At 46.8% G+C, this 21178-nt stretch overlaps 1 protein-coding gene across 1 annotated transcript; it reads right to left on the bottom strand.

Annotated features, from left to right (window-relative positions):
• Nucleotides 1-15627: 15627 nt before the first annotated feature.
• On the bottom strand, nucleotides 15628-20502 carry MB (myoglobin). Its single transcript, XM_054812161.1, has 3 exons — nucleotides 20253-20502; nucleotides 17201-17423; nucleotides 15628-16504 (listed from the first exon to the last, which is right to left on the bottom strand). The coding sequence occupies exons 1-3, from the start codon at nucleotides 20345-20347 to the stop codon at nucleotides 16358-16360; spliced, it is 465 nt and encodes a 154-aa protein (XP_054668136.1). The 5' UTR covers nucleotides 20348-20502; the 3' UTR covers nucleotides 15628-16357.
• Nucleotides 20503-21178: the final 676 nt, after the last annotated feature.

Raw genomic sequence — 21178 nt, 5'->3', positions numbered from 1 at the left:
TGCAATCGGGGCCTGCTGACCCGTACTGTGGGTGCTCTCCCCTGGCTGTCCAGGGGGCCACCTTGTGATTACTGTGAGAGAGGTAAGGGAAAAGCACATTGCCAGTAACGTCAGAAATATTTAGGAGTCTGCAAACTAGTAGGAAACCATTATCCTAAAGTCAACCAGCCTTCTAAAATCCTTGCTGGGCTTGTGTTTCACTGGAGCCACTCCACAGCGGCCGGCATGCAGGAGAGGAGCTCCAGCTGTGGCCCATGGCTGGTGGGGACGTGTAGGCAGTGGGGGGAGGGGGCAGCACGTTTTCCCCTGCCAGGGCTTGCCTCGAGAGCATCTCTCGCACACCTCCATCACTACTGGCAGCCGAGATCGCACCACGGCGCTGCACAGCTCCCTCCTCCCTCGCCCAGAGACTGCTGCATAGCTCCCCAGAGTGTCTCTGGGAGAGGTTAGGGGGGGAAAAAAAAAAGAGGCTTAAAGGAAGAAAAAAACCCACAAAAAGCTGTGGTGACAGGCCAACAACTGGGAGAACCATGTGGGTGCTGTGGGATAAGGGCCTACCCAGGCTTGGTAGCGACGGCCACCATGGCTTCTGGCCAGGGCTGCTGTGGCAGGGGGGCGCGAGGCGCCAGGACGCCATCTTGTGGCACCTCCCCACCAGTGACAGTGCACCCAAGCAGGGGACGGGCCCCCTCCCTGCGGCCTCCCTCCCAGGCAGGTCCGCACTCCTCCTCCCTCCTCCCCAGCCCCCGGCCATCCACCTGGGTGCCAGGCAGGCAGGTAGGGCCAGGCCCAAACACCATCCTCACCCCCGGGGTGCAACCAAAATGCAAATTCCTTCACTGAGGGACTGCATTATCTGGGGGGTGATTTGAAACACCAGTGAAGGACTTTTCATCTTTTTAGCAACAGCAGAAAAAGTTGTTGTGACCCCAATGCAGCTGGGTTGAAAGTGGCCCCCTGAAATAAAGCATCTCAAGACCACACATAACTCAGTGTGCAAAGGTGCTTTCCTCCCATCCTTCGTGTGCCCCGAGCCAGGGGAGCACAGCTATGCAAACATGGCAGCTTTTGGGGCAGCCCCTCTCCCAGCTCCACTCCCCAGGACCTCATTTCTCCCCCCAAGGCCAAGCATGGTGCACAGCTCCCAGTGGCCTGGCTTTCCCAGTGGACCAAGGAGGAATTTTCTGACAAAAAAAGGTTCAAATTAGCAAATGTTTTGTTAAACATCATGCTTTTTAAGGAAAACCACTTAAACCACTGTAAATACCAGTGGTGTGCTGGTAACTAAAAGCCTGAGTAAACAGTCCTTTGCTGTGTATGCCAGGTGGGCAAAGTCTCAACTGGGAAATTAGATAGTGGTAAGGTCTTCATCTACGGGCAGCTTGCCTTGGCAGTGTTATAGGAAGGTTTCCATGGCCCAGCATGGAAATTCTGGTCAAAGCAAGAGGGAAGGCAAAATAAAAGTCCCTGCAAGCAACCGTTGGGCAGATATTGTCCTCTCTGCTCACCTCAGAGTCCTCAGTTGGCATTCAGAGAAATGATGAGGATCCCAAAGTTCGGGAAGAGAAGATGCTGAAAATGCATTCTAGAGCTTTATTCTAAGCAAAGACCTGAAGTGCAGCAGCAGAACTGAAAGAAAGATCTAGTACCTTCATCTCTGAATGAATTGTTCCTGACCTTCTTAGTCATTAGACTCAGTGCAATGAGTCATGGCTGAGAGATTAAGACCACCTGTCCTAACAAGTGGTTTGATGCTGTTTGGCTTCACTGCAGATTTGGCAATCCAACCCATATATCTGCTAAGTGGAGGGAAGTCTGTTGTGACAGTATTAACCACAACATCGTACGTATAACTCAGCACCCATCACCACACATTCATGTTTGCCCCAGCACCTTTGGTGTACCTTATGAGTATAGTTATCTTCTCTGGATTTCTTTTTTAGTTCTTCTCCCCTTAGAAGTTTGTTTCTAATTCTTTAGAGAAGGCAAATACCCTCTTGCCTATAGGTTTCCCTGGTGGTGCTGCTGTTTCTGCAAAAGAAAAGGCTACTTTAGACCAGAGAGCAGCCTTCTATCAAACCAGGATCCAAGTCTGGGTTTGAGTTCCTCTGAGAGGTTACAGTTCTCCTAGCCCAGTCTTGTAATATGGGCTACCATAAGGCATGGCGTCAGGTGTGATACCCTCTAGAGAAAATATCTGTCATTCTTTTGCCTCTCTTTCCCCATCACAAATTCACTTTTTTTTTCCTTAAAATCTGAGAGAATGAAGGGAATTGCAACATTTACTCCAAAATTCCCCATAGACAAAGCCTTTGAACTTTCTATTTTTGCTCTTTATGGCATCAGTGCAGATATTCCCTGGACAAGTCCTGGTAAGATCCTTTATAGGAACTTTTGTGCTCTGTGTACTGCGTAGTGATACACAGACAAGCATACACACTCTGGCTTAGCTAGATGAACCTCATGTCTTGGAATATGTCATCTCTTTGTTTCTTTTCCTGTACCTTGAAATTATCACATCCCATAGTCATGCACATGTTTTGAAAATATAAGGAGTTGTTCCACATCTCCTGCTTTGTCTGCATCCAGTACTCTGTTCTCTCCGGGTTAACTCAAATGAGTTACGTGAAGTACTGTATGTGGCCCTTCTGATCTTAAACTAGAAAAATAACTTTGTTTTTTTCTTTAGAAAGTAGTAAAGGTCTTCTGTAACATCTGAGGTCATCTTGTCTGTCCTTCAGTACAGCAGGGCTAAATAATTTCCCTCCATAAACTTTGAGTTGAACTCATAATTGAGCTAATGTTCAGTGCGTCATACTTTTTTTTTATTAGCAGCTGAATTCAGTTTTGTTGCAATCTTCATCTCCTTTGCCTGGCTGCTCCGTAACCAGGCCAAGCTGCCTCTCGATACTTTCTACCTGCTTGAATCAGTCTTTGAAGTCCTTTTGTGTCATGGTGCCTATTCCTACAGATACAGTGTGTTGTCTTTCACGACCACTCAAAGGAGTCATGTGAAAAACAGGTAGATCCATTTGAGTGTATTTTGTGGGTGTATTTTGTGTCTGACTGGTGTTGCTTCTGTACAGTTTAAAGCTGTGTTGAGTGTATGGGGTCATGTAATGAAACAATGTCACATTACCTTGTGCAGCAGGGTGTAGTGTTTAGTAGCAAAGGGGCCAAAGTCTGTCTTTTGTTGAAGTGAACGGCCTCTCCCGGAGCAGGCTACACCTAGAAGATAAACCACAGGAGTTCACAACTGCATTTCAGGCAGGCCATGCTTACACACAGCTTTTCTTGAGGAACATTAGAAGCTGCTCTACAAAACTGTGTGTGGTCATCTGTAATAGTTATGTCAATGCAAAGGTGCAGAACGTGGGCAGATGATAGCTTAAGGAATGACAGTCATGCTCATCTAATTTTTTCACATTTGTGTGGAGTGAAGCCCGTGTAACATTACTAGCAGATTACTTTTACCTTATCGCAAAATGGTCATGATGCAACCCTTGCTGGCAAGAACAAGCCAGCTCAGCAAGATTGTCTAGATCTCTGTGGAACAGGGACTATTCATCTTTGGTGTCTTGTGCTTTGTCCAAACACACTGTCAACTCTCCATCAATTATAATAAAGGTAATACCTCAAAAAGATCAAAAGCCCTTCACTGAAAAAGGACATTTTTTCTTTCCTGTTCAGACAAACAGTGTCTTGTGGAAGGCTAGGAAAGATGCTGTATACTGAAATTATGAAGCCAGTAGTCATGTGAATGTAGAACTGACATAGCCCATTACTGTGTCTGTGATCAAGAAGCAGGTTGAACCTGAAGATGCAAATGTCCTTCCCCTTGCCCCAATTCTCATTCCAGTATCTAAACAGATGTCCAACATCAAGCAATATCTCCTCCAGTAATGCAGGTGATAACATCCCAAGGAAATGAAGAGAAGAAAGATGAACTAGAACTAGTCACTGCTAGTTAAAGCTCTTCCTTTTTCTTTTTTTCTTTTTTTTTCTTTTTTCATTTTTCCTTTCTCATTTCCCCAGAGGACTGCTTCTTGAGTCAGCTGTGCTGTGGTATCAGGTGTGACTCAAATTGCTACTAATGTTTGGTACATCATTCATAATCTTTCTCTGCAGTCTGGGTGGGCAAATATGTTTCCCATTCTTCTCTCTGTCACAGGCCAAATCCCAATTATTCAGACATATTTCAGGAAAAAAAGATAACAAACAAGTGAAATCATGACAACTATTTTCAGCTGTACTGGGAGTTTGCAGTATAGTAATTACTCCATAAAAAGGAATTTTCTTAGGAGACAACAATCTGCAACTCAAGGAGTGGAGCAAAACTTGGTATCATGTGATCTCAGCCTTCCCCTCTAAACCCCCCAGGATGTTCACCGTTTGTTTGTGAACTGCATGATCCCCTCTACCACTAAATAGATGGGCATGATACGTCCCAATAACATGGCTGCAAGGGAAAAACTGTCCCTGAGTGGTGTAGGTGGCTCTTTAGTCTGGTTATGTCATACTGACAGGACCTCATGTCTCCTGAATTAGCCTCACGAAGCTTGATAAAAGGCAGCAAAAGCCCTTTTGGATTAGCAAAACCCAGTTACAGAATCTACTCTGGAGAAAAAGTTATTCTCTTCCCTGTAGCCCACATCTCTTCCAAACAAAAACCCCTGCTATTGTCATGCATAAAGTAGGGAATTAAAATTTTGATTCTCAGCCACTTTTTTTTTTTCCTTTGGAAATGTAAAAGTGCATTCATGAGGTGGTTGTGCCTTTTGGGAATTTCTGAGCAAGTATAAGTTGTATTTGTTCTTATAACTGTCATGTCAGTATGCAGCCTACAGGAACAAGACTGCAGCCATGATGCTACAGTACTTCATAGACTATGTATGTTACTCAAATACTTTATTTCTTGTTTCCTGTTTGAGGGTGATATAATTTCATTCATTCAGGCACTGATGAGATGGGCAGAGAGGAAAAGCAGAATGACAAACCAGTAGGGAGGAGACATAGAATCATAGAACGGTTTGGGTTGGAAGGGACTTCTAAAAATCATTTAGTCCAACCCCCCCCCCTGCCATGGGCAGGGACATCTTCTACTAGATCAGGTTGCTCAAAACCACATACAGCTTGACCTCGAACACTTCCAATGATGGGGCATCCACAACTTCTCTGGGAAACCTGTTCCAATGTCTCGCCACCCTCATAGTAAAGAATTTCCTCCTTATGTCTGATCTAAATCTGCCTTCTTTCAGTTTAAAACCTGTCACTGTCACTACAGTCCTGGCAAAAAGTCTTTCTTCATCTTTCTTATAAGACCTCTTTATATTTTGAAAGGCCACAATAAAGTCTCGCCAGAGCCTTCTCTTCTCCAAGCTAAACAACCCCAACTCTCTCAGCCTTTCTTCACAGGAGAGGTGCTCCAGCCCTCTGATAATTTCCATGGCCCTCCTCTGGACTCAACTCGAACAGGGGACCCCAGAGCTGGACGCAGTACTCCAGGTGGGGTCTCACCAGAGCAGAGTAGAGGGGCAGAATCTCCTCCCTTGATCTGCTGGCCACGCTTCTTTTTATGCAGCCCAGGATACAGTTGGCTTTCTGGGCTGCAAGTGGACATCGTTGGCTCATATCCAATTTTTCATCCACTGGTATCCCCAAGTCCTTCTCTGTAGTGCAGGTCTCAATTCATTCATCATCCAGTCCGTACTGATATTGGGGATTGCCCCGACCCAGGCACTTGGCCTTGTTGAACTTTGTGAGGTTCACATGGGCCCACTTCTTAAGCCTTCAAGGCTCCTCTGGATGTCATCCCTTCCCACTAGGGTATCAATTGCACCACTCAGCTTGGTGTCATCTGCAAACTTGCTGAGGATGCACTCAATCCCACTACATGACATTAATATTCAATAGTTTTAATATTAAATAATATTAATATTAAATAGTATTGGTCCTAGTATGGACCCTTGAGTACGCCACTCATTACATAGTCAGGACCACAAGGACACACCACTCTGTCTCCAGAGTGCATACCTAGTGCCACTTGTGTGCTTTTCTCCACTTGCTCCAGTCTCACCATAATGAGAACAGCCTAACAGGGAAAAGCTCTTGATGAACATGAGCCTTGGTTTACACAGGATTTTATAGCCAAACCATTACTATCCAGAATTCTTAATAGCCCTCCATGGTATCCCACCAGGCTATTGTCCAAGCAGAGAAATGCTGCACTTGGCCAGCTGTGACACTGATCAGTCTAATGCAGAGGATGAGAGTTAAATAAAATGGTTAGCCACAAAAAAAACCCTGAAAACATCTCCACAGTTTCTCCTATAAAAGAATCTGGCTGATCCCCTCTCATTTCCTGCAACACTTACCCACCCATGCACCTTTAAGGACCACCTGCTGAGTTGAGAATAAGTTTGCTTCTGTTAACTTAGGATTGAGGCTGGAAGTCATGCCACATGGATGTCTTTGAGGATGCAGAGGTAGGCCATGAGAACAGCAGCGTCTCCTTCTCCTTGAATGCCCTCTAAGGGGGAGAAATGAAAGAGTAAATATGAAGCAGGGAATATAAATTGCAGCACGACTTCCCCAGAAAACCTAGCCTCCCTCCAAGCCCCAAACCACCAAGGAAGGAACCAAAGCCCATCTTCACATGGCAGGATTTGGGTAACTGTTGCTGATTGAGATGTAGGCCAGCCTTTGAGCAGCGACACGACAAGTCCATTTTGACTCACTTCCATGGATATCTGTTTCTACTACATCTGCTGCAGGGAATTGCAGTTTGAAGACTTAGCACTTTAAATAGATCACAGCTATTGCCACTGTCCTGGTTCTGGCAAGGACAGAGTTAATTTCACAAAGAGCCAGGACAGGTGAGCCAAGCTGGCCGGGGGCTATTCCGTACCATGTGACGTCACGCTCACCATAAAAGGGGGCCGGTCGGGCAGGGCCGGGTTCGGTGTGGCTCTGGGACGGGCTGAGTGTCTGGTCGGTCGGTCGGTCGTGGGATCGGTAAATTGTTCTTTGTTATCACCCACTGTGAATATCTGTTATCAGTGGTGGTGTTGATTGTTTCCCTCTCCCTTGCTGTCCCAGTAAACTGCCCTTACCCCAACACCCGAGGCTTTGCCGTTGTTTTTTCCGTTCTCCTCCCCAACCTGCCGGGGGAGGGGTGAGTGAGCGGTGCGTGGCACCCAGCTACCGGCTGGGGCTAAACACGTCAGCCACAAAAAGCGCTAATAAAAGGGGCTCATACTGCAACTGATGAATAGACGCAGAGCTGGTTTCCAAGTTTCTACTGCATCATGAGCAGAATGAAATGAGTGGTCCCAAGCCTGTGGCGAAAAAATTTGCTGTATGAATCCAGATCTTTGAAAGGCCTCACACTCACTGAAATTAATGATTGTTGAGAGGCTGTGTACCTTTGGGGCTCCAGAACAAAACATTTAGTTCTGTGTACTAACTACAGGCTTTGTGCTATACATACATACACGCACCCACACACTCTCTCTCATCACAGACTTAATTGTAAGCTAAGCACTCCCAACAGGAATGAAATTAAATGTCTGAAGAAAGGTTATTCCTTAAATTTATTTCTAAGATGCTTGATGCTTTGCCCTCAAGATATGAGCGATGTATGTTGTCTCTCTCTCTCAATATATACTGTCAAGTATGTATTATCTCTTATCTCACCAACACCAGTACTTGAAAGGATGATGTACTCTGCAACACTTACTTATTCCATTTTGATCTATTTCTAACACTGAGAGGCTCTAACACACTTTTCTTCACAGATGTAATTAGCCCCTTTATGAGGTGGATACAGTGTTGTCCATCTCCAACCTGACTGTAGATGGAAAGAAAAATCATTGCTTCCATTTCTATCTATTTTTCCCCACTGTATGTTGCCAGAAGGATTGGAACTGAAGACTTCCCAGTTACGAGCCACTAAGTGTATGAATGTGTACATGATGAAGTTATGAGAGGAAACGTTTCTCAACCATTGTACATGAGATCTGTAAATTCCTTCCAGTCAGGCACAGCTGCAAGCTATCCTCAAAACAAAGCAATGAGGAAAGTAAACCCTCTTTCTCCTGTTCCACTAGCTCTCTTCTGTAGAGAATTGTGAGTGCGGGTAGATCCAGATGTTACTGTCAATGAGGTTGGAGGGGAAGTTGCAAGCACAGCTCACAGGAAAAAAACCCCAACCTCTCTGAACACCATATAGCATGCTCTCACATAGCCTGTTGTTCCCAAACAGATCCTTCATACCTTGCAGTATGTCCCTTAATGCTAGGCACTGAAATCTTTTTCTCCTTCCTCTCTTCATTTTACTTTTTAAAGAGACTCCTTTTGGGGAAGGGGTGGTACCATCAAGATAGTAACAGCCTCAGAGGTGTATGAAGGGAGCCTAGACACCCAAGTCAGGCAGGGATTGTTCACTAACCACACTGTTGGATGGAAGTGGCTGAAACTGCATTTTTTGGAGTTCATGTGTTAGCAAAGTATGACTCAATTCTGCCAGATTAAGCAGAGGAAGGTCACTTCTGAGGACTATAAATTAATTTAGGCAGATGAACATTGGTTGTCTTAGAGCCACCCAAGCTGGTGAAAGATCAAGGGATAGCAGGGGCAGAACATTAGAAATCAAGGAAGGGGTTACAGATGAAAATATAAGCATGTAAAGAATTATGCAGCAGGATTTGAGGTTTGTACACTTGGATTTAGGGACCTCACTTCTGCCAGTAACCTGTTTTAGATATTTACACCCTTTATTATCTCAGTCCAGGGCCTTTTTCTTTGGAAGTGAGAAGATAAAGTGTCCCAAGTGATACCATAGTTCATTAATCTCCAGAGCACTTCATTCCAAGTTCAGCTCAAAGGTCTTTACACTGCTTTGCTTTGTACGCTGCATCTGTAATCTATCTGGTGTTTACACCACACCACTGTTTCAACTGAACATCTACATACAGGATGTCCTTTGACAACTGCTGAAATGCAACCACATCAAAGCAAGTACTGCTTACTGGCAGATGGCACAACTTCACATGTCTTCCTACACAAGAAGCTCACAAATATCCTCTGTCATGCAGTTGGCAGCTTGGCCTAGTGGACAGCTGAATGACCAAAGCATGAATCCATAGATGTGCCGGTGCCTGGCTCTGCCTCAGTTTATCTCTGCAAAATGGGGCTAATTGCACAGTACTGTAGATGGAAAGCACAGATAAGTCTCTAACTAAGGTCTAGGGTAAAAGCAGTATAGCAAATAGATCAGGCATATTGTAAGAAGGGTGCTGTTTCCAATAGTGCATTTTATGGACTGAGAGTTTTAAACTGGATGAAACAGAGTTCTTAATTACACATTAAACATCAGAACAGAGCTTGTCCCAGATGACACTCACAGTCAACAAGTTTCTGATCTAAAACAGACAAGGAAGTTACAGCACAACTGAACTAGAAAAAACATAGTAGGAAATATGTTAAAGATTATTTTCTAATTCTTGTTGTTATGAGCTAGCAATTTGTGACTGTTACAAATAAATACATTTTGGGACAGCAGATTTTAACTGGAAATAAAAAATTGGCAACTTTATGTACTGAGGGATCATTTCAGCTGTAGAGGCAACATGGCAAAAGACATAGGGACAGCAGTTTAAATATGACATGCTGAAATTAGCTGGGGGATTAGCTGGGTTAGCAATACGTGCTATTATCAAGGCAAAACCAAAATGCACACAAAGTTTCTTTCTCATGATTTATGGGCCAGCTTTGTGAAAGCATCACATCCATAGTGCTAGCGTCATGAGAAAACTCCATCTTTCTTCCCATACAAAAGCACACAGATTACCAGCTCATGTTAGGAAACTCCCTCCATCACGTTACAGCAGATTCATTGTCAGAATGATGCTATTGCTCTTCAGAAGGCACTGAAAGCAGTAAATAGCCTTTGGGAGAAGGCAGTTGTTCCTCCATTTCCAACCTGCATTTCATTTTTCATTCTTCCTTACCAACTCCACAGATCCATCTGCCCGCAGAGGGGGGTAAATGCAAGCGTGGCACATGGCATGTCCTGCCTGCTTTTCCTCCGTCTCTGTACAGCAGCTTCTCTGAGCATGTCTGATACAAACCCTTTGCTCAGTGCAGGCTGTCCCACAGAGTCTGCAGGGACACAGGATGGCTGGTTTAGGCAAAGCTCTGTTGCTGTTTTTTTCTCCTTTCTCCCCAACCAACTCACAGTTAAACCATGACATACTACATCCCTCAAAGGGCACCAGACTATTCATCCAGCTGAGAGGTGAGTGAAAAAATACAGGCCCATTTTGACACGGTATCAGCTAACTCTCCAGATAACTCAAAAGCTCACCAAGAGCCAAGAGGACAAGCCTGCTGTCATGCAAGCCCTGAGCAGAGCTATCTCAGACCTTAGTGAGGGTATCAAGCTCCAGGAATTTTCCACCTCTTTGGTGAGAGTTTGGATGCTGGAATTTGGCTTGAGGAAGGAAACAGATAGACATGTTGGGGGGGGACAGAAGATAGAAAAACTTCAATGAATAAAAGCACCATTACTTATTCACACTGGGAAACGAGGAGATCCACAAGTTAAGCATGGATACATAGAGAATTAAGAGCTAATAATCCAGAAGATCTTCCATCCTAAGCAATTCTGTCACTGCAACATTTGAACCTGCTTTAAGGACAATCTAAAATAAGATCAGGCACCTAGCAGCTGTGTTCATACCGAACTTTCCTTGGAGAGGTGATACGGGAAACGGGCATAATTTTCTTTAAGCTCTACTCCAGACATAATGCTGCAGCTAAGATATACATGCCAGTATTAAAGTAGCCTTTTTGGATACCAATAACAGCATAGCTACAGCCCCCTTCTCAGCCCTGTAACCGGGGTAAATTCACAAAGTCCTAGATAAGGATATGCGTGTTCTACTCATTTTTAATACCTGAGGTAGTCAACTGGAAAACTGTTTTGGGGTCATGTCTACTGCTGAATTGCAGGGTAGCCATACCAGCAACAGGGAAAGTTCAGTAAACCAGCCCCACAGCCCCATGACATGTATCTGAGCCAGTGCCTTAAATGAAGTGGAAGAGCCTCACGTCCAGGCTGTCCCCACTGACCTCGCGGCACTTGCATTTGCACTTGCATGGGCATAACCCAAGTGACCAGCCAGCCTGCTCAGGGCCGCTGAATCGCTGTTTCTCTCAGCGTGAGATGCTTTTCTCAGGACACGATGGGAGGGATGGAGACTGCAATACCCTCCCCATCCCAAATACACATTATCTTGTGCCCCCAGCTACCAGCTATGCTGGTATGCCCTGTGCCAGAGCCTACCTTACCCAGCAGAGCCCCAGACTTGCCTCTTTCTGACATAGCTTACCACAGGTGGTCTCTACAGGGCTGCAGGGTAAGGTGGAGGCAGTCTGTTCTGTTTGTATATTTACAGGGGATGAAAGCCAAACTGGAAAAGGACTTTGCTACAGTGCAGCCAAGTGACTATAAAGTACTGCTTTAAAAAGCCACAAGGTCACCTTTGCTGACATTTGGATAAGGATTTTATAGAAGTCACAGGACTGGGAGATGAGCTTGTTGTGCCTACGATCACAGGGGAGGGAGGGATTTATGTGCTAGTCAAGAAGGGTGCATTGTTGTCACTCTTTCATGTTCATAAATGCTCATTTACTAGTCTGTTGGATAAAAGAGGATGATTGGGATTTCTCTTCTCACTTACTGTAGTTCCAGGTGGCTTCCTTGGCTCTGCCAGCACACTTTCATGAAATTTAACAGCCCCCTACTTACCAGTACTCTCCAGGTGCCATGTCCTTGCACAGTGTGTCTTCTTGCCTGGTTAGACATTAGCAAAACTTGGTTTCACAGCCATCCTTCATTTAAGCACTATGTGAGAACCAGTATGTATCATCCTCTCAAATGAAGAACCAGCACACAAGCATGCTGGAATCTGAAGGATTTGGACAGAGGGGCTTTGCTAATGATGTGTGTTGTGAACCTGGTGCTTGTGTACAGATATCCATATGTGTGTGTGTGCTCAGTCTGAGAAGCAGCACAGACTCTGATTGTTAGGCCCTGCAGAGCCTGAACAAGCAAGGGTGCAGCCTTGAGCAAATCTGAGAGGAATGAGCGCAGGAAGGAGGAGGACATGCTCTGAAGCCACGCACCTTCTGGAAAAAATGTTATGGGCAAGTAAGTCTACATCAAAGAAACGCCTGGGTCCACCACTGGTTTCTTTTCCTCAGTGGCGTAACATACAGGACAGGTTTTGGCCAGGTGGCAGAAAATGTAGACATCATGACAAAAATAATCCTTGCCTGAAAATATGTGGTATAGGTGAACAGCTGAGTCTCCTTATTATACTACAGTGCCATATAGACATTACATCCTATGGGCACTGTCTGAACTTCAATACCCAGAAACCAGACATAGCTGCTCAGTGCCTATGATGTGAACTGGAAACATCCCTGCCTTTTCCTCACGTTAGCCCTGCAGGGAGATGCAAACATGAAGAATGCCACAGGCTTCATGCTAATGTGCTAAATATTTAACATAATTAGTCACTGGAGCCCCATCCCTTTCTCCCACTGGGGTCACCCAGAGACAGATCACAGGATTAATAGTATGGTCCCCAGCACTTGCTCCTTGATGCCACTTGACGTTGGCAGGTGTATCAGAGCCAGGCAGGATCAGCAGGGAGAAGTAAAGACAAGGGCAGCGCAGCCTGCAGTATTGTTGCACCCTGGCTGGGGCTGACTGTCTCATTTGCACAGCGCCTGGGAAGAGAGGTCCTGCTCCCTGTGTCTGAGATCCTGATGTGTCACCAGCATCTGACACCAAAGCCCAAAAGAACGTGAGAGGTCACTGGCTTGGTGCCGTGGGTAGCTCTGCACGGCAATGGAAACCACAGCAGTGGGAGAGGAATAGCGTGTCAAGTGTGAAGCAGCAAGGGTATTTTTCAGCCTAAGGGTGGATGCAGGTGTATAATGCATTTGCTGTCAGAAACAGCATTTATTAACATAAAAGAAATTGCAGGAGTGCATGGAAAGCATAGGACAGCCATAAGCCTGACCTGGCTGTAGTCAATGTGTACGTGCTGGAGCAAGGAGGCTGGCAGCCACACAATCCACATCTCATCGTGTGACCAGGTACGTGTATGTGACACCAAATGGTGCTAATGTGGAGGGGGGCTGAGTACAAGCCCTTGGGACCCATTCTCCTTATGTAAATCTATTCCTGGAAAGGAGGCAGGAAAATTACTGGGCTTACGCTGATACGGTTTATCTCCACTAAGGGACTTTGTCCCATACATGAACCAGAAAAGCTACATGTGCTAGTAGCACAGTGGAAAGGGTGACTCCAACACAGATGCTGAATCAATATAGCATGGGGCTGAAAAATGTTTTCCCTACCATATCCTTTTCTCTAGGAAACTTCCCCTGTCCCTAAAGCAGGGGCTGTTGCAGGAGCTTTACAGACTCACTGTGTGAGAATTACATACATCGCTACACTATGTCAGGACTGCAGCCAAGGGCATACTCAGTACCCAGAGTAGCAAAGGTGCAGACATTTGTTTTTCACCACAAGCATCCCAACCCACTCAGCCTGCTGGAGATAGCTCCACTGGTATTGGTATCTGAACTTGCTGGTTCATCTCAGCTTGCACATCTTAAATGGGCCATAGGCACAACCAAAAACCTACATTAGGCCCCACATCTGACCAGCGCAAGTTTAAATATAGTCCCTAGTGCACTGACACAGAGGGGTAAGGCAGGGAGAGCAAAGGGCCGGTGCTCCCAATGGACTGACATTTATTCCAGGTACCTAATAACCGGTAGCTGGGTACAACATACATGCAAACTCTCCCTCTTCCATCTCATTGCCCTACATAAAAATATCTAGAGATGACTTCAGTCTCACTCAGACTGACGGAGGCAGCTGCCATAGCAGAGCTTTTAATCCTAAAGAGTCTGTTGTCACTGGCAGGAAATCTTATTGTGTCGGACAGGCAATCCTAGACCTTAATTAAATAGGTTGCCCTCCCCGCAAAGCCAGACAGACTAGACTGGAGTCAGACGAAGCAAGTTGCTTAAGCCAGGGACCACCTGGCTGTAACTTCATCTAGGTGACAGCATATGCTTTTGTGACCCTCTCTGAAAGGTTGAAACCCCAAGCAAGCTCCCAGAGGTAAAGTGAGGATTTGTAAAGAGCAAGAAATCAGAGATGCTCTGTTCTGGGAAGGAATTCATTCCTTCTCCTTTCAGAGACTGAAGTTTTGTGGCCTTTGCCCTGACCAAAGACACAGCAGATCACACTGGTTCAGGATTGATTTTTAAGGGAGCTGGTGAGTCCTTCTTTGTCTCCATTGCATGCAGTGTAGCAGGGAGCGCTTTGAACCAGACCCTGCTAATAGCTCCTAATACTGAGCACCTTGTTTTTCTTTCTCATGCTTGCCCTCACACTATCTCTGTGAGATAAGGCGCATTACTTTCTCCATACCAGAAAAGAGCATCATGTTGACTCCACGCATTTCCCCTAGCCAGGACCCAGTTGCCTGCTTCTGTAGCATCCTGCTGCTGTGCCAAGATGTGACCCTGCCATGAATACTCTCGACCCTGTGCAAATATACAGAAAGACAGCAAGCTGCTCATCCGTCTTGCTTTCTGTGGGGAGAGAGCTTGAGTGTGTATGCCAGAAGAGTCTGCAGCACCCTAATGCTGAGGCCCTGAGTTGGATGATGGGGATGGAGGAGGAGGAGGGAATGAGGAACCCAGTGCCCCTCTGACTAGGTCCAGCCAGAGAAACTGCACAGTTCCCAAGGAGTCAGCTAGTCTGCTGTGAACCTGGGTGTCAGGTCAAAACTTTGCACTCGAAAATCCTTTTCAGGCTCCAACCATTTCTGACTAACCGTTTGGCAGCCTTGGGCACAATGTGGCCCTCAGCCTTTCCCCCACCTCGGTAAAATTAGGTCACTTGTACCTCACTGTGGTACTAAGATGGGGAGAGAGCCATGGGCAGAGGGAGGCGGCTTGCCACTGTATCCGTCCCTTAAGCTCCCCCACAGGACATGCTTTTATGTCTGTAAACTCAATGCAGCATGCGCTGCAGAGACACTCCAGCAAAAATGCAAAACAGGCCAGAGACTGAAGCTTGGGTCTTAAGAGGATATGTCGCCATTGCAAGCTTCCTCCTGGACTAAGCAGCCTGCTTTCCACTGCCTGGAGGGAGTAGTGCACTGTGCTGCTGCCGGGACCAGAAGCTTGCACGTGCTACCTCCCTATAAATAAGCAAAGAGCCTTCCCTCACCATATACCCCCCTGCACAGCAGTGGCCATGGCCTTTAGTCAGGGAGCATTACTTTCAGCTTCGGCTGAGTCTAGGCTGCCATTTTGTGTTGTGAAGTCCAATAACCAGGTCATGGCCCCATGGTGACATCTGAGGGCCTCAAGTCCCCCAGCTCAGACAGATGCCACATGCCACTCAAGTCATGGACTGACTCCACAGGATGAGGTGCAGCTGGATGCATATGCAAAACATCTTTCCGCTTTCTCCATCTCCCCCACTTCTCACTAGAGTGCCTGTAAAGCCACGAGCGAACACACAACACTGGTGCAGGAATTTTTATTTTCTGAGAAACACATACTTTACTTCCCAGTGCAACAGGACTTCGGATGCATAGCGGCGGCTGCCAGAAACCTACAGATAGCAGGGAGTACTGCTCTTTATAGTTTTGCTAACATGAGTTTTGCAACTAATGCAAGTTTCCAAGCTGGCAGACCCTGGAGACTGACTGGCTGCGTTCACCCCCACAAAGCAAGGTAATACCGTGCTGGAAGCTGTCCACAGTAACCTGGTGACAGTCTCACCAGTGGGATGAACAAGACACTGTGCCTCTGTTTCCCACCTTGACATCCCTTTCATACCATTTGAGTCATCCCTTCACCCTGTCCTTCACCACACTCCTCAACACTCCCCTTGTTCCTCCACATCCTTTCATCTCTGGCCATGTCATTCCCCTCTTGGATGAGACTGGGTTTTGGGGAGGGGGAAAGAAAAAGAGGATAGGGATAGGCAGAAGCTCACAGATAACCCCTTACATTATTTTTCCTAAGAAAGCAGATTATTTCTGTTGTATACATGAAGCCAGGAAACAATGGTTTATCACGGATATCACTCTGAGTGCCTCTACGCTGCCTGGAGTGACTCTTGGCCTCTCATCAAAGCTTTCCCACACATCTTGGATGGCCAGTTGTGAGATGTCCAAAACAGTGCTGGGGAAGCTACTCTAAGATGCACGGCCAGGCCTCCATTGTGGTGTCCCTCTGTGCATATGTGCTAACCCTGGAAACCGAACTCCTTGTACTTGCTGGCCATATCATTTCGGAACAGCTCCAGGGCCTTCTTCATCGCAGCCTGGGAATCAGCCCCAAAGTCTGCAGAGTGTTTTTCGGCAATGACCTTGATAATGACTTCAGAAATGAACTGTGAAGAAGGAAAGAGAGAGAGAAAAACAGAAGGGACAGTCAGGGTTTATTTTCAGAAAAGCCAGTCTAAGAAATAGGTTGCAGAGCCTGGAAATATCTCCGAGCTAATTCAGTAGCCCTTCCTGCAGTCTCTGGAGAGACAGTGAGGTCTAGCTCGCAAGGAGCCTGGGCTGGGCAGAAGAACTGAGCTCTATTCCTAGCTCTGATACTGCTCTGCTTCATGACCTTGAGTAGACCATGGCCCTTCCCACTCTTTGTCTGCCTCATCCATTAAGGCTGAAAATTCATGCCCTGTGTTTGTACAACACTTAGTTTTGTGGGTCTTGGTCTCCAGTGGATCCTCCAGGGCTTACTCTAAAATTGGACATCCCTCATGTCCAGCCACTGACAGTTCTTATGTAATGTAGTTTCCCAGGCATGCAGAGGCTGCATGGGCTGGTTTATTACTGTCAGGGGTTGCTCAGGCTGCATGTGGTGTTTCAAATGGGAAATCTAAACTTGGACATTCACATACCATTCACATACCATGAGCCTTTTCTGTGCCTCCGCCTGCCTGTACACAGAGACCCTGGACTTGAGGGAGAGCTCACGAAAGTCCAACCAACCATCAGTAAATAAAAGTGCAACTCTCAGTAGCTGTCTTGCAGACATGCACTACACATCAGACACCAAGATTCCCTGTCCTTTTTCATACCTCCAGATATTTGACAGGGATTTTGTGCTTGGTGGCATGAGTTTGAGCCAGGGGCTTCAACTCTGACTCATGATTACCCTTCTGCTTCAGGATTTTGCCCAGCTGGGTAAGGACGGTAACTCCATGTTTCTTCAGATCTTCAGAACCCTTCATCTGATCAGGGGTCTTCAGGCCTTTGAACTTTTCAAAGCGATCCAGGGTCTCCGGGTGATCCTGAAAGAGCCTGTGGACAACAGTAGAGGGACTTGTGAGACTTGAGAGAGCTGTCATCCAGACCAGACCTGAGGTCCAGCTGCTCCAGGTATTGCAGAGTATTTGGACAAGCAAAGGTGTGATAACCCACTTTTCTCCCCAAAGAAATCTCTTAGCTAGTCCCTGCTAGTAGAGGCTACTTCAACTTGGGAACTCTGACACTTTAGATCTTTTCCAAATTATCGCCATTCACAATCACTCCATTTAGCATGTATATAAGCCAGGGAAGCATCTGACCCTACTCTGAATCTGGTTTCAGTGTTTTTCGTCCTTCGTCTGGTACGTTGTTCCCCAGTTCAGCCCAGCTGCCAGCACTGTGGTTCTTCCATCGAGAACTGCGGTACCTCCGAAAGTCCCAGGGAGCAAGTGGGTAACAAGAGCGCGGGGCCCTCAGGCATGCTGGTGCCATGCCATGCAGTGCTATCTATACATAGGCACTCCGATCCCGAAATGGAAATGAAATCAAGAAGGTGGAAGGGTGGCTAAAAGCCAGGCTAGTGTTGTCCCCTCTGCTTCCTCTCTGCTGCATTTCCTAGGAGACAGGATGCAGATGCCACTGGCAACCGAACTAGTAGGAAATTATGCTCTTTTCCATGCCAGAGTCCTATGGTCAGGGTGAAAAGGGGACACTGCCTGTCCTGGTTATTAGGAGCAGTCTAATAATTAGGTGTTGAGAGACATCAGCTCCCCTGCACAAGTTTATTTTCAAGCATTCTACCCTCTGATGGGCATAATCCAACTAGTTGAAGCACCAGCAAAAGCAATGGCTGTCTTTACAGCCAAGGTCCTACAGCTCACATCCATGAAGCGGCTCACCCAGGTTACCTGCAGCAGTGTCTGGTGCTCCAGCCCAGGACTTCAGCCACAAAACCAGCCTGCCTGTCACGGTACAGTGGTTGTATGCTTGCTCTGCCCTCAGGAGGCTGCTGGTGCTGCAAATACTGGGGCTTGCATCCCAGCTAGAACTGGACATTCCTCCTAAGTATGTTGCCATGAGGGCCAGACTCTCCACTGTGTGATGTAAGTATAGGTTAAACTACACTAACAAATACCTCAAGCACATGGAAAACACAAACTGTTCTGCAGCAAAAAGATTCCATAAATGAGTGATCAGTCTTTGCTAATGTTTCATTTTAAAGGTCTCCTAAGGATTTCTGTACTCTATCAGGTGCTGAGCACACCACCATCGGCCTTTCCTTTTGTCCTGTATTTTTCCAAGACACAGGTTGTGTCCCACCCAGATAGATGAAGAAACCTTGCACCTTGAAATGGGATGGAGTTATTTCTAAAAATCTCCCTCCGTCGTGTCTGTGTCTGGCTATGGCTGAATAATGTCTGCCAAAGACAATATACTCCTGAGACTCTTGAAAATTCTTCCAAGGAATATTTTTTCCTTTCCTTTGGAGAATATCCAGTTGAATCAGTATTTTCTAAACATATTATCAGGATATGACATCTACCTAAGAAGTCTTTAACAATGCACGTGCAGACACATTTCTAAACTAAGAGCTTCTGGGCTTCCCCTGCCTCTCTCCTCCCTCAGAAACCCCTTGAAGGAACAAGAAATGACCTGGCTTGGCTGGGGAGCACAAAGTCAAAAGGGAGAGAGGTGTCATCTATTTATTTAATGCCATGCTCTGCCCTGCGATACCTGTAAGGAAAAAAATATTACCTTTCCAGCTGGAAACTGCTTTCAGTGTCTTGTGGCACTTCCAGAGCCAAAGTAGCCATCTCACACAGATGGACAGGTGGGGAGGGCTCGGGTTCCTGCTACCCCTCCAGCGTGCCTGCTTTGGACCGCATGAGGGGAAAGCCATCACATTGCCACCCGGCTTCCCCATCCCCCTCTCCCCTTCAAAGAGCAGCTGAATTGGGCCGTAATGAAGAAGGAGACGGTAAATAAAACATCTCTGTGCTTTGGCTCATCTTTTTCTGAAAAAGCTTTGAATGGACAGTAGATTTGCCCAGTGGTATGGGCTCCTTCCTTTAGCTGTGCTTAAGATAGGAAACCTGCCCCTGGAGCGAGTGCCACATCCCCACTGCCCTTCTCAGCATCCATACCCTTCCAGCACATCAGACGGAGCACAGGCGGAGGGGAAGATCTGGAGAGAGTCTCCTACAAGTTTCCATCCCTGCTGGTCTCTGACACCAGAATGATGGAGGAGGGAAGCAGGGGGAAGGATGTGCCTCGTTTCACACCCAGACCTCAAATTCATTATCAGAAACTGGACAAGTGTTACCACCCAATTTCCTGCCCAAAAAGTAGGATGAGCAGGGCTCTGCCAGGTGAGATGAAGGGGGGGGGGGGGGAGAGGGAAACACTCAGGTACTTCGCAGTTAATTTTAGTGAAATCATAGATTCTGAGAAAATTGTCACAGAGGTGATTTTCCTCTCCTCTCCTTCCCTGCCTCCCCACATCCTTGCTGCAGAGTATGTGAAGGCCCAGGACACACAATTCGCTCCAGCATTTCTCACCACGGTGCTTGGACAATGAGGATCCGAAGCAGGGCTTTGCCAGCAGAGGCAGAGGGAGTGACAAAGTCCCACCATCTTTTGAAAGCAGCACTGACCTGCTCCTGCACCCATAGACACATGGAGAGACAGAAGCACAGCCACTTTATGCAGTGAGTAATTTTTAACCCAGAAACCATAGCAATGGAAAAAACACCACCCTACAACAAATACAGCCTGTTGAGATAAACAGTACCAAACACGAGCCCCCATACTAAATATACGCCTTCCTTGGTCTCTCATCAAAATCTCTCAGCTTTACTCTTAGGATGGAAGCTTCTTTCCTACCTCATTAAAATTGCATGCCCATGGCCAGGGAGGTCAGACTCCACCTTTCCCCAGATGGTCAGGACCTGCTGCCATTCCTGATCACTGAGCCCCATGGTTCACTGAAGGCAGGTCCCAAGTGCTCCTCACAGCCGTTTGCCTTTCCCCAAAGGGTGGCTGGAGAGCTCACCCCTGGGATTTATAGCCCCTGCTCACAGACCTACACCTGTCAATCGTCATCTGGACGTCTTGCTCTCTTTCAGGCTTGTCTAACCTAATCAGCCTCCCTATTTTTTCTAGGAAGCTATTTTGGGTCAGGTGCTATTGTGGGTGCCACTGATGGCATCATTTCTGCTTTTCGTATTGGACTGGCGCATGTCCCACTCTAGACAGAAAGGGCACTGCCGAAACACAGTGCCAGGAGCCTGTCCCGGGTTCCCAAGGACCCAGAGACAGTGTCAAGCTGTATGGCAGGAGATTCCTGAAGAGCACTGTCATCTGCAAGGCCACCCCGCCTCCCTTGCCCTGGGGCAGGCAGGAGAAGAGGCAGGGATCACTGGTCGCATCAGCTCCATCGCTCCAAAGGCCTTTCCTTTCCCATGCTGAGCTCACTCTCCTTTTCTCCCAGGGTAATGCACACCATTTACTAACAGAAGAGCACGATGTTAGAAGAGACATGTCCTTAAGAGCTAACCATATCCAAACTGGCCGGGGCATCTCCCCAGCCTCTGCAGGAGAGAGGAAGGGGATAAAACTATATGGGAGCCAGTTCTGCCGGGGGTCCTCCTGCCTGCCTCTCTGGGGAACACTCAGGATTAGCTGCTGGCTGAGCCTGGATATCAGAGCCAACAGATGTACAGCTGAGCCAGGAGGGTAATTTGCAGCAGGCCAGCGACACAAGTGCACAACAGGGCTACACTCAACATGCACCCAGCCAGGGGTTAAGG

The sequence above is a fragment of the Grus americana genome, chromosome 1 (assembly GCF_028858705.1).
Source record: "Grus americana isolate bGruAme1 chromosome 1, bGruAme1.mat, whole genome shotgun sequence".
Taxonomy (NCBI): domain Eukaryota; kingdom Metazoa; phylum Chordata; class Aves; order Gruiformes; family Gruidae; genus Grus; species Grus americana.
Note: the sequence above shows the minus strand (reverse complement) of the source record. Positions and strands in the feature narration are given on the sequence as shown.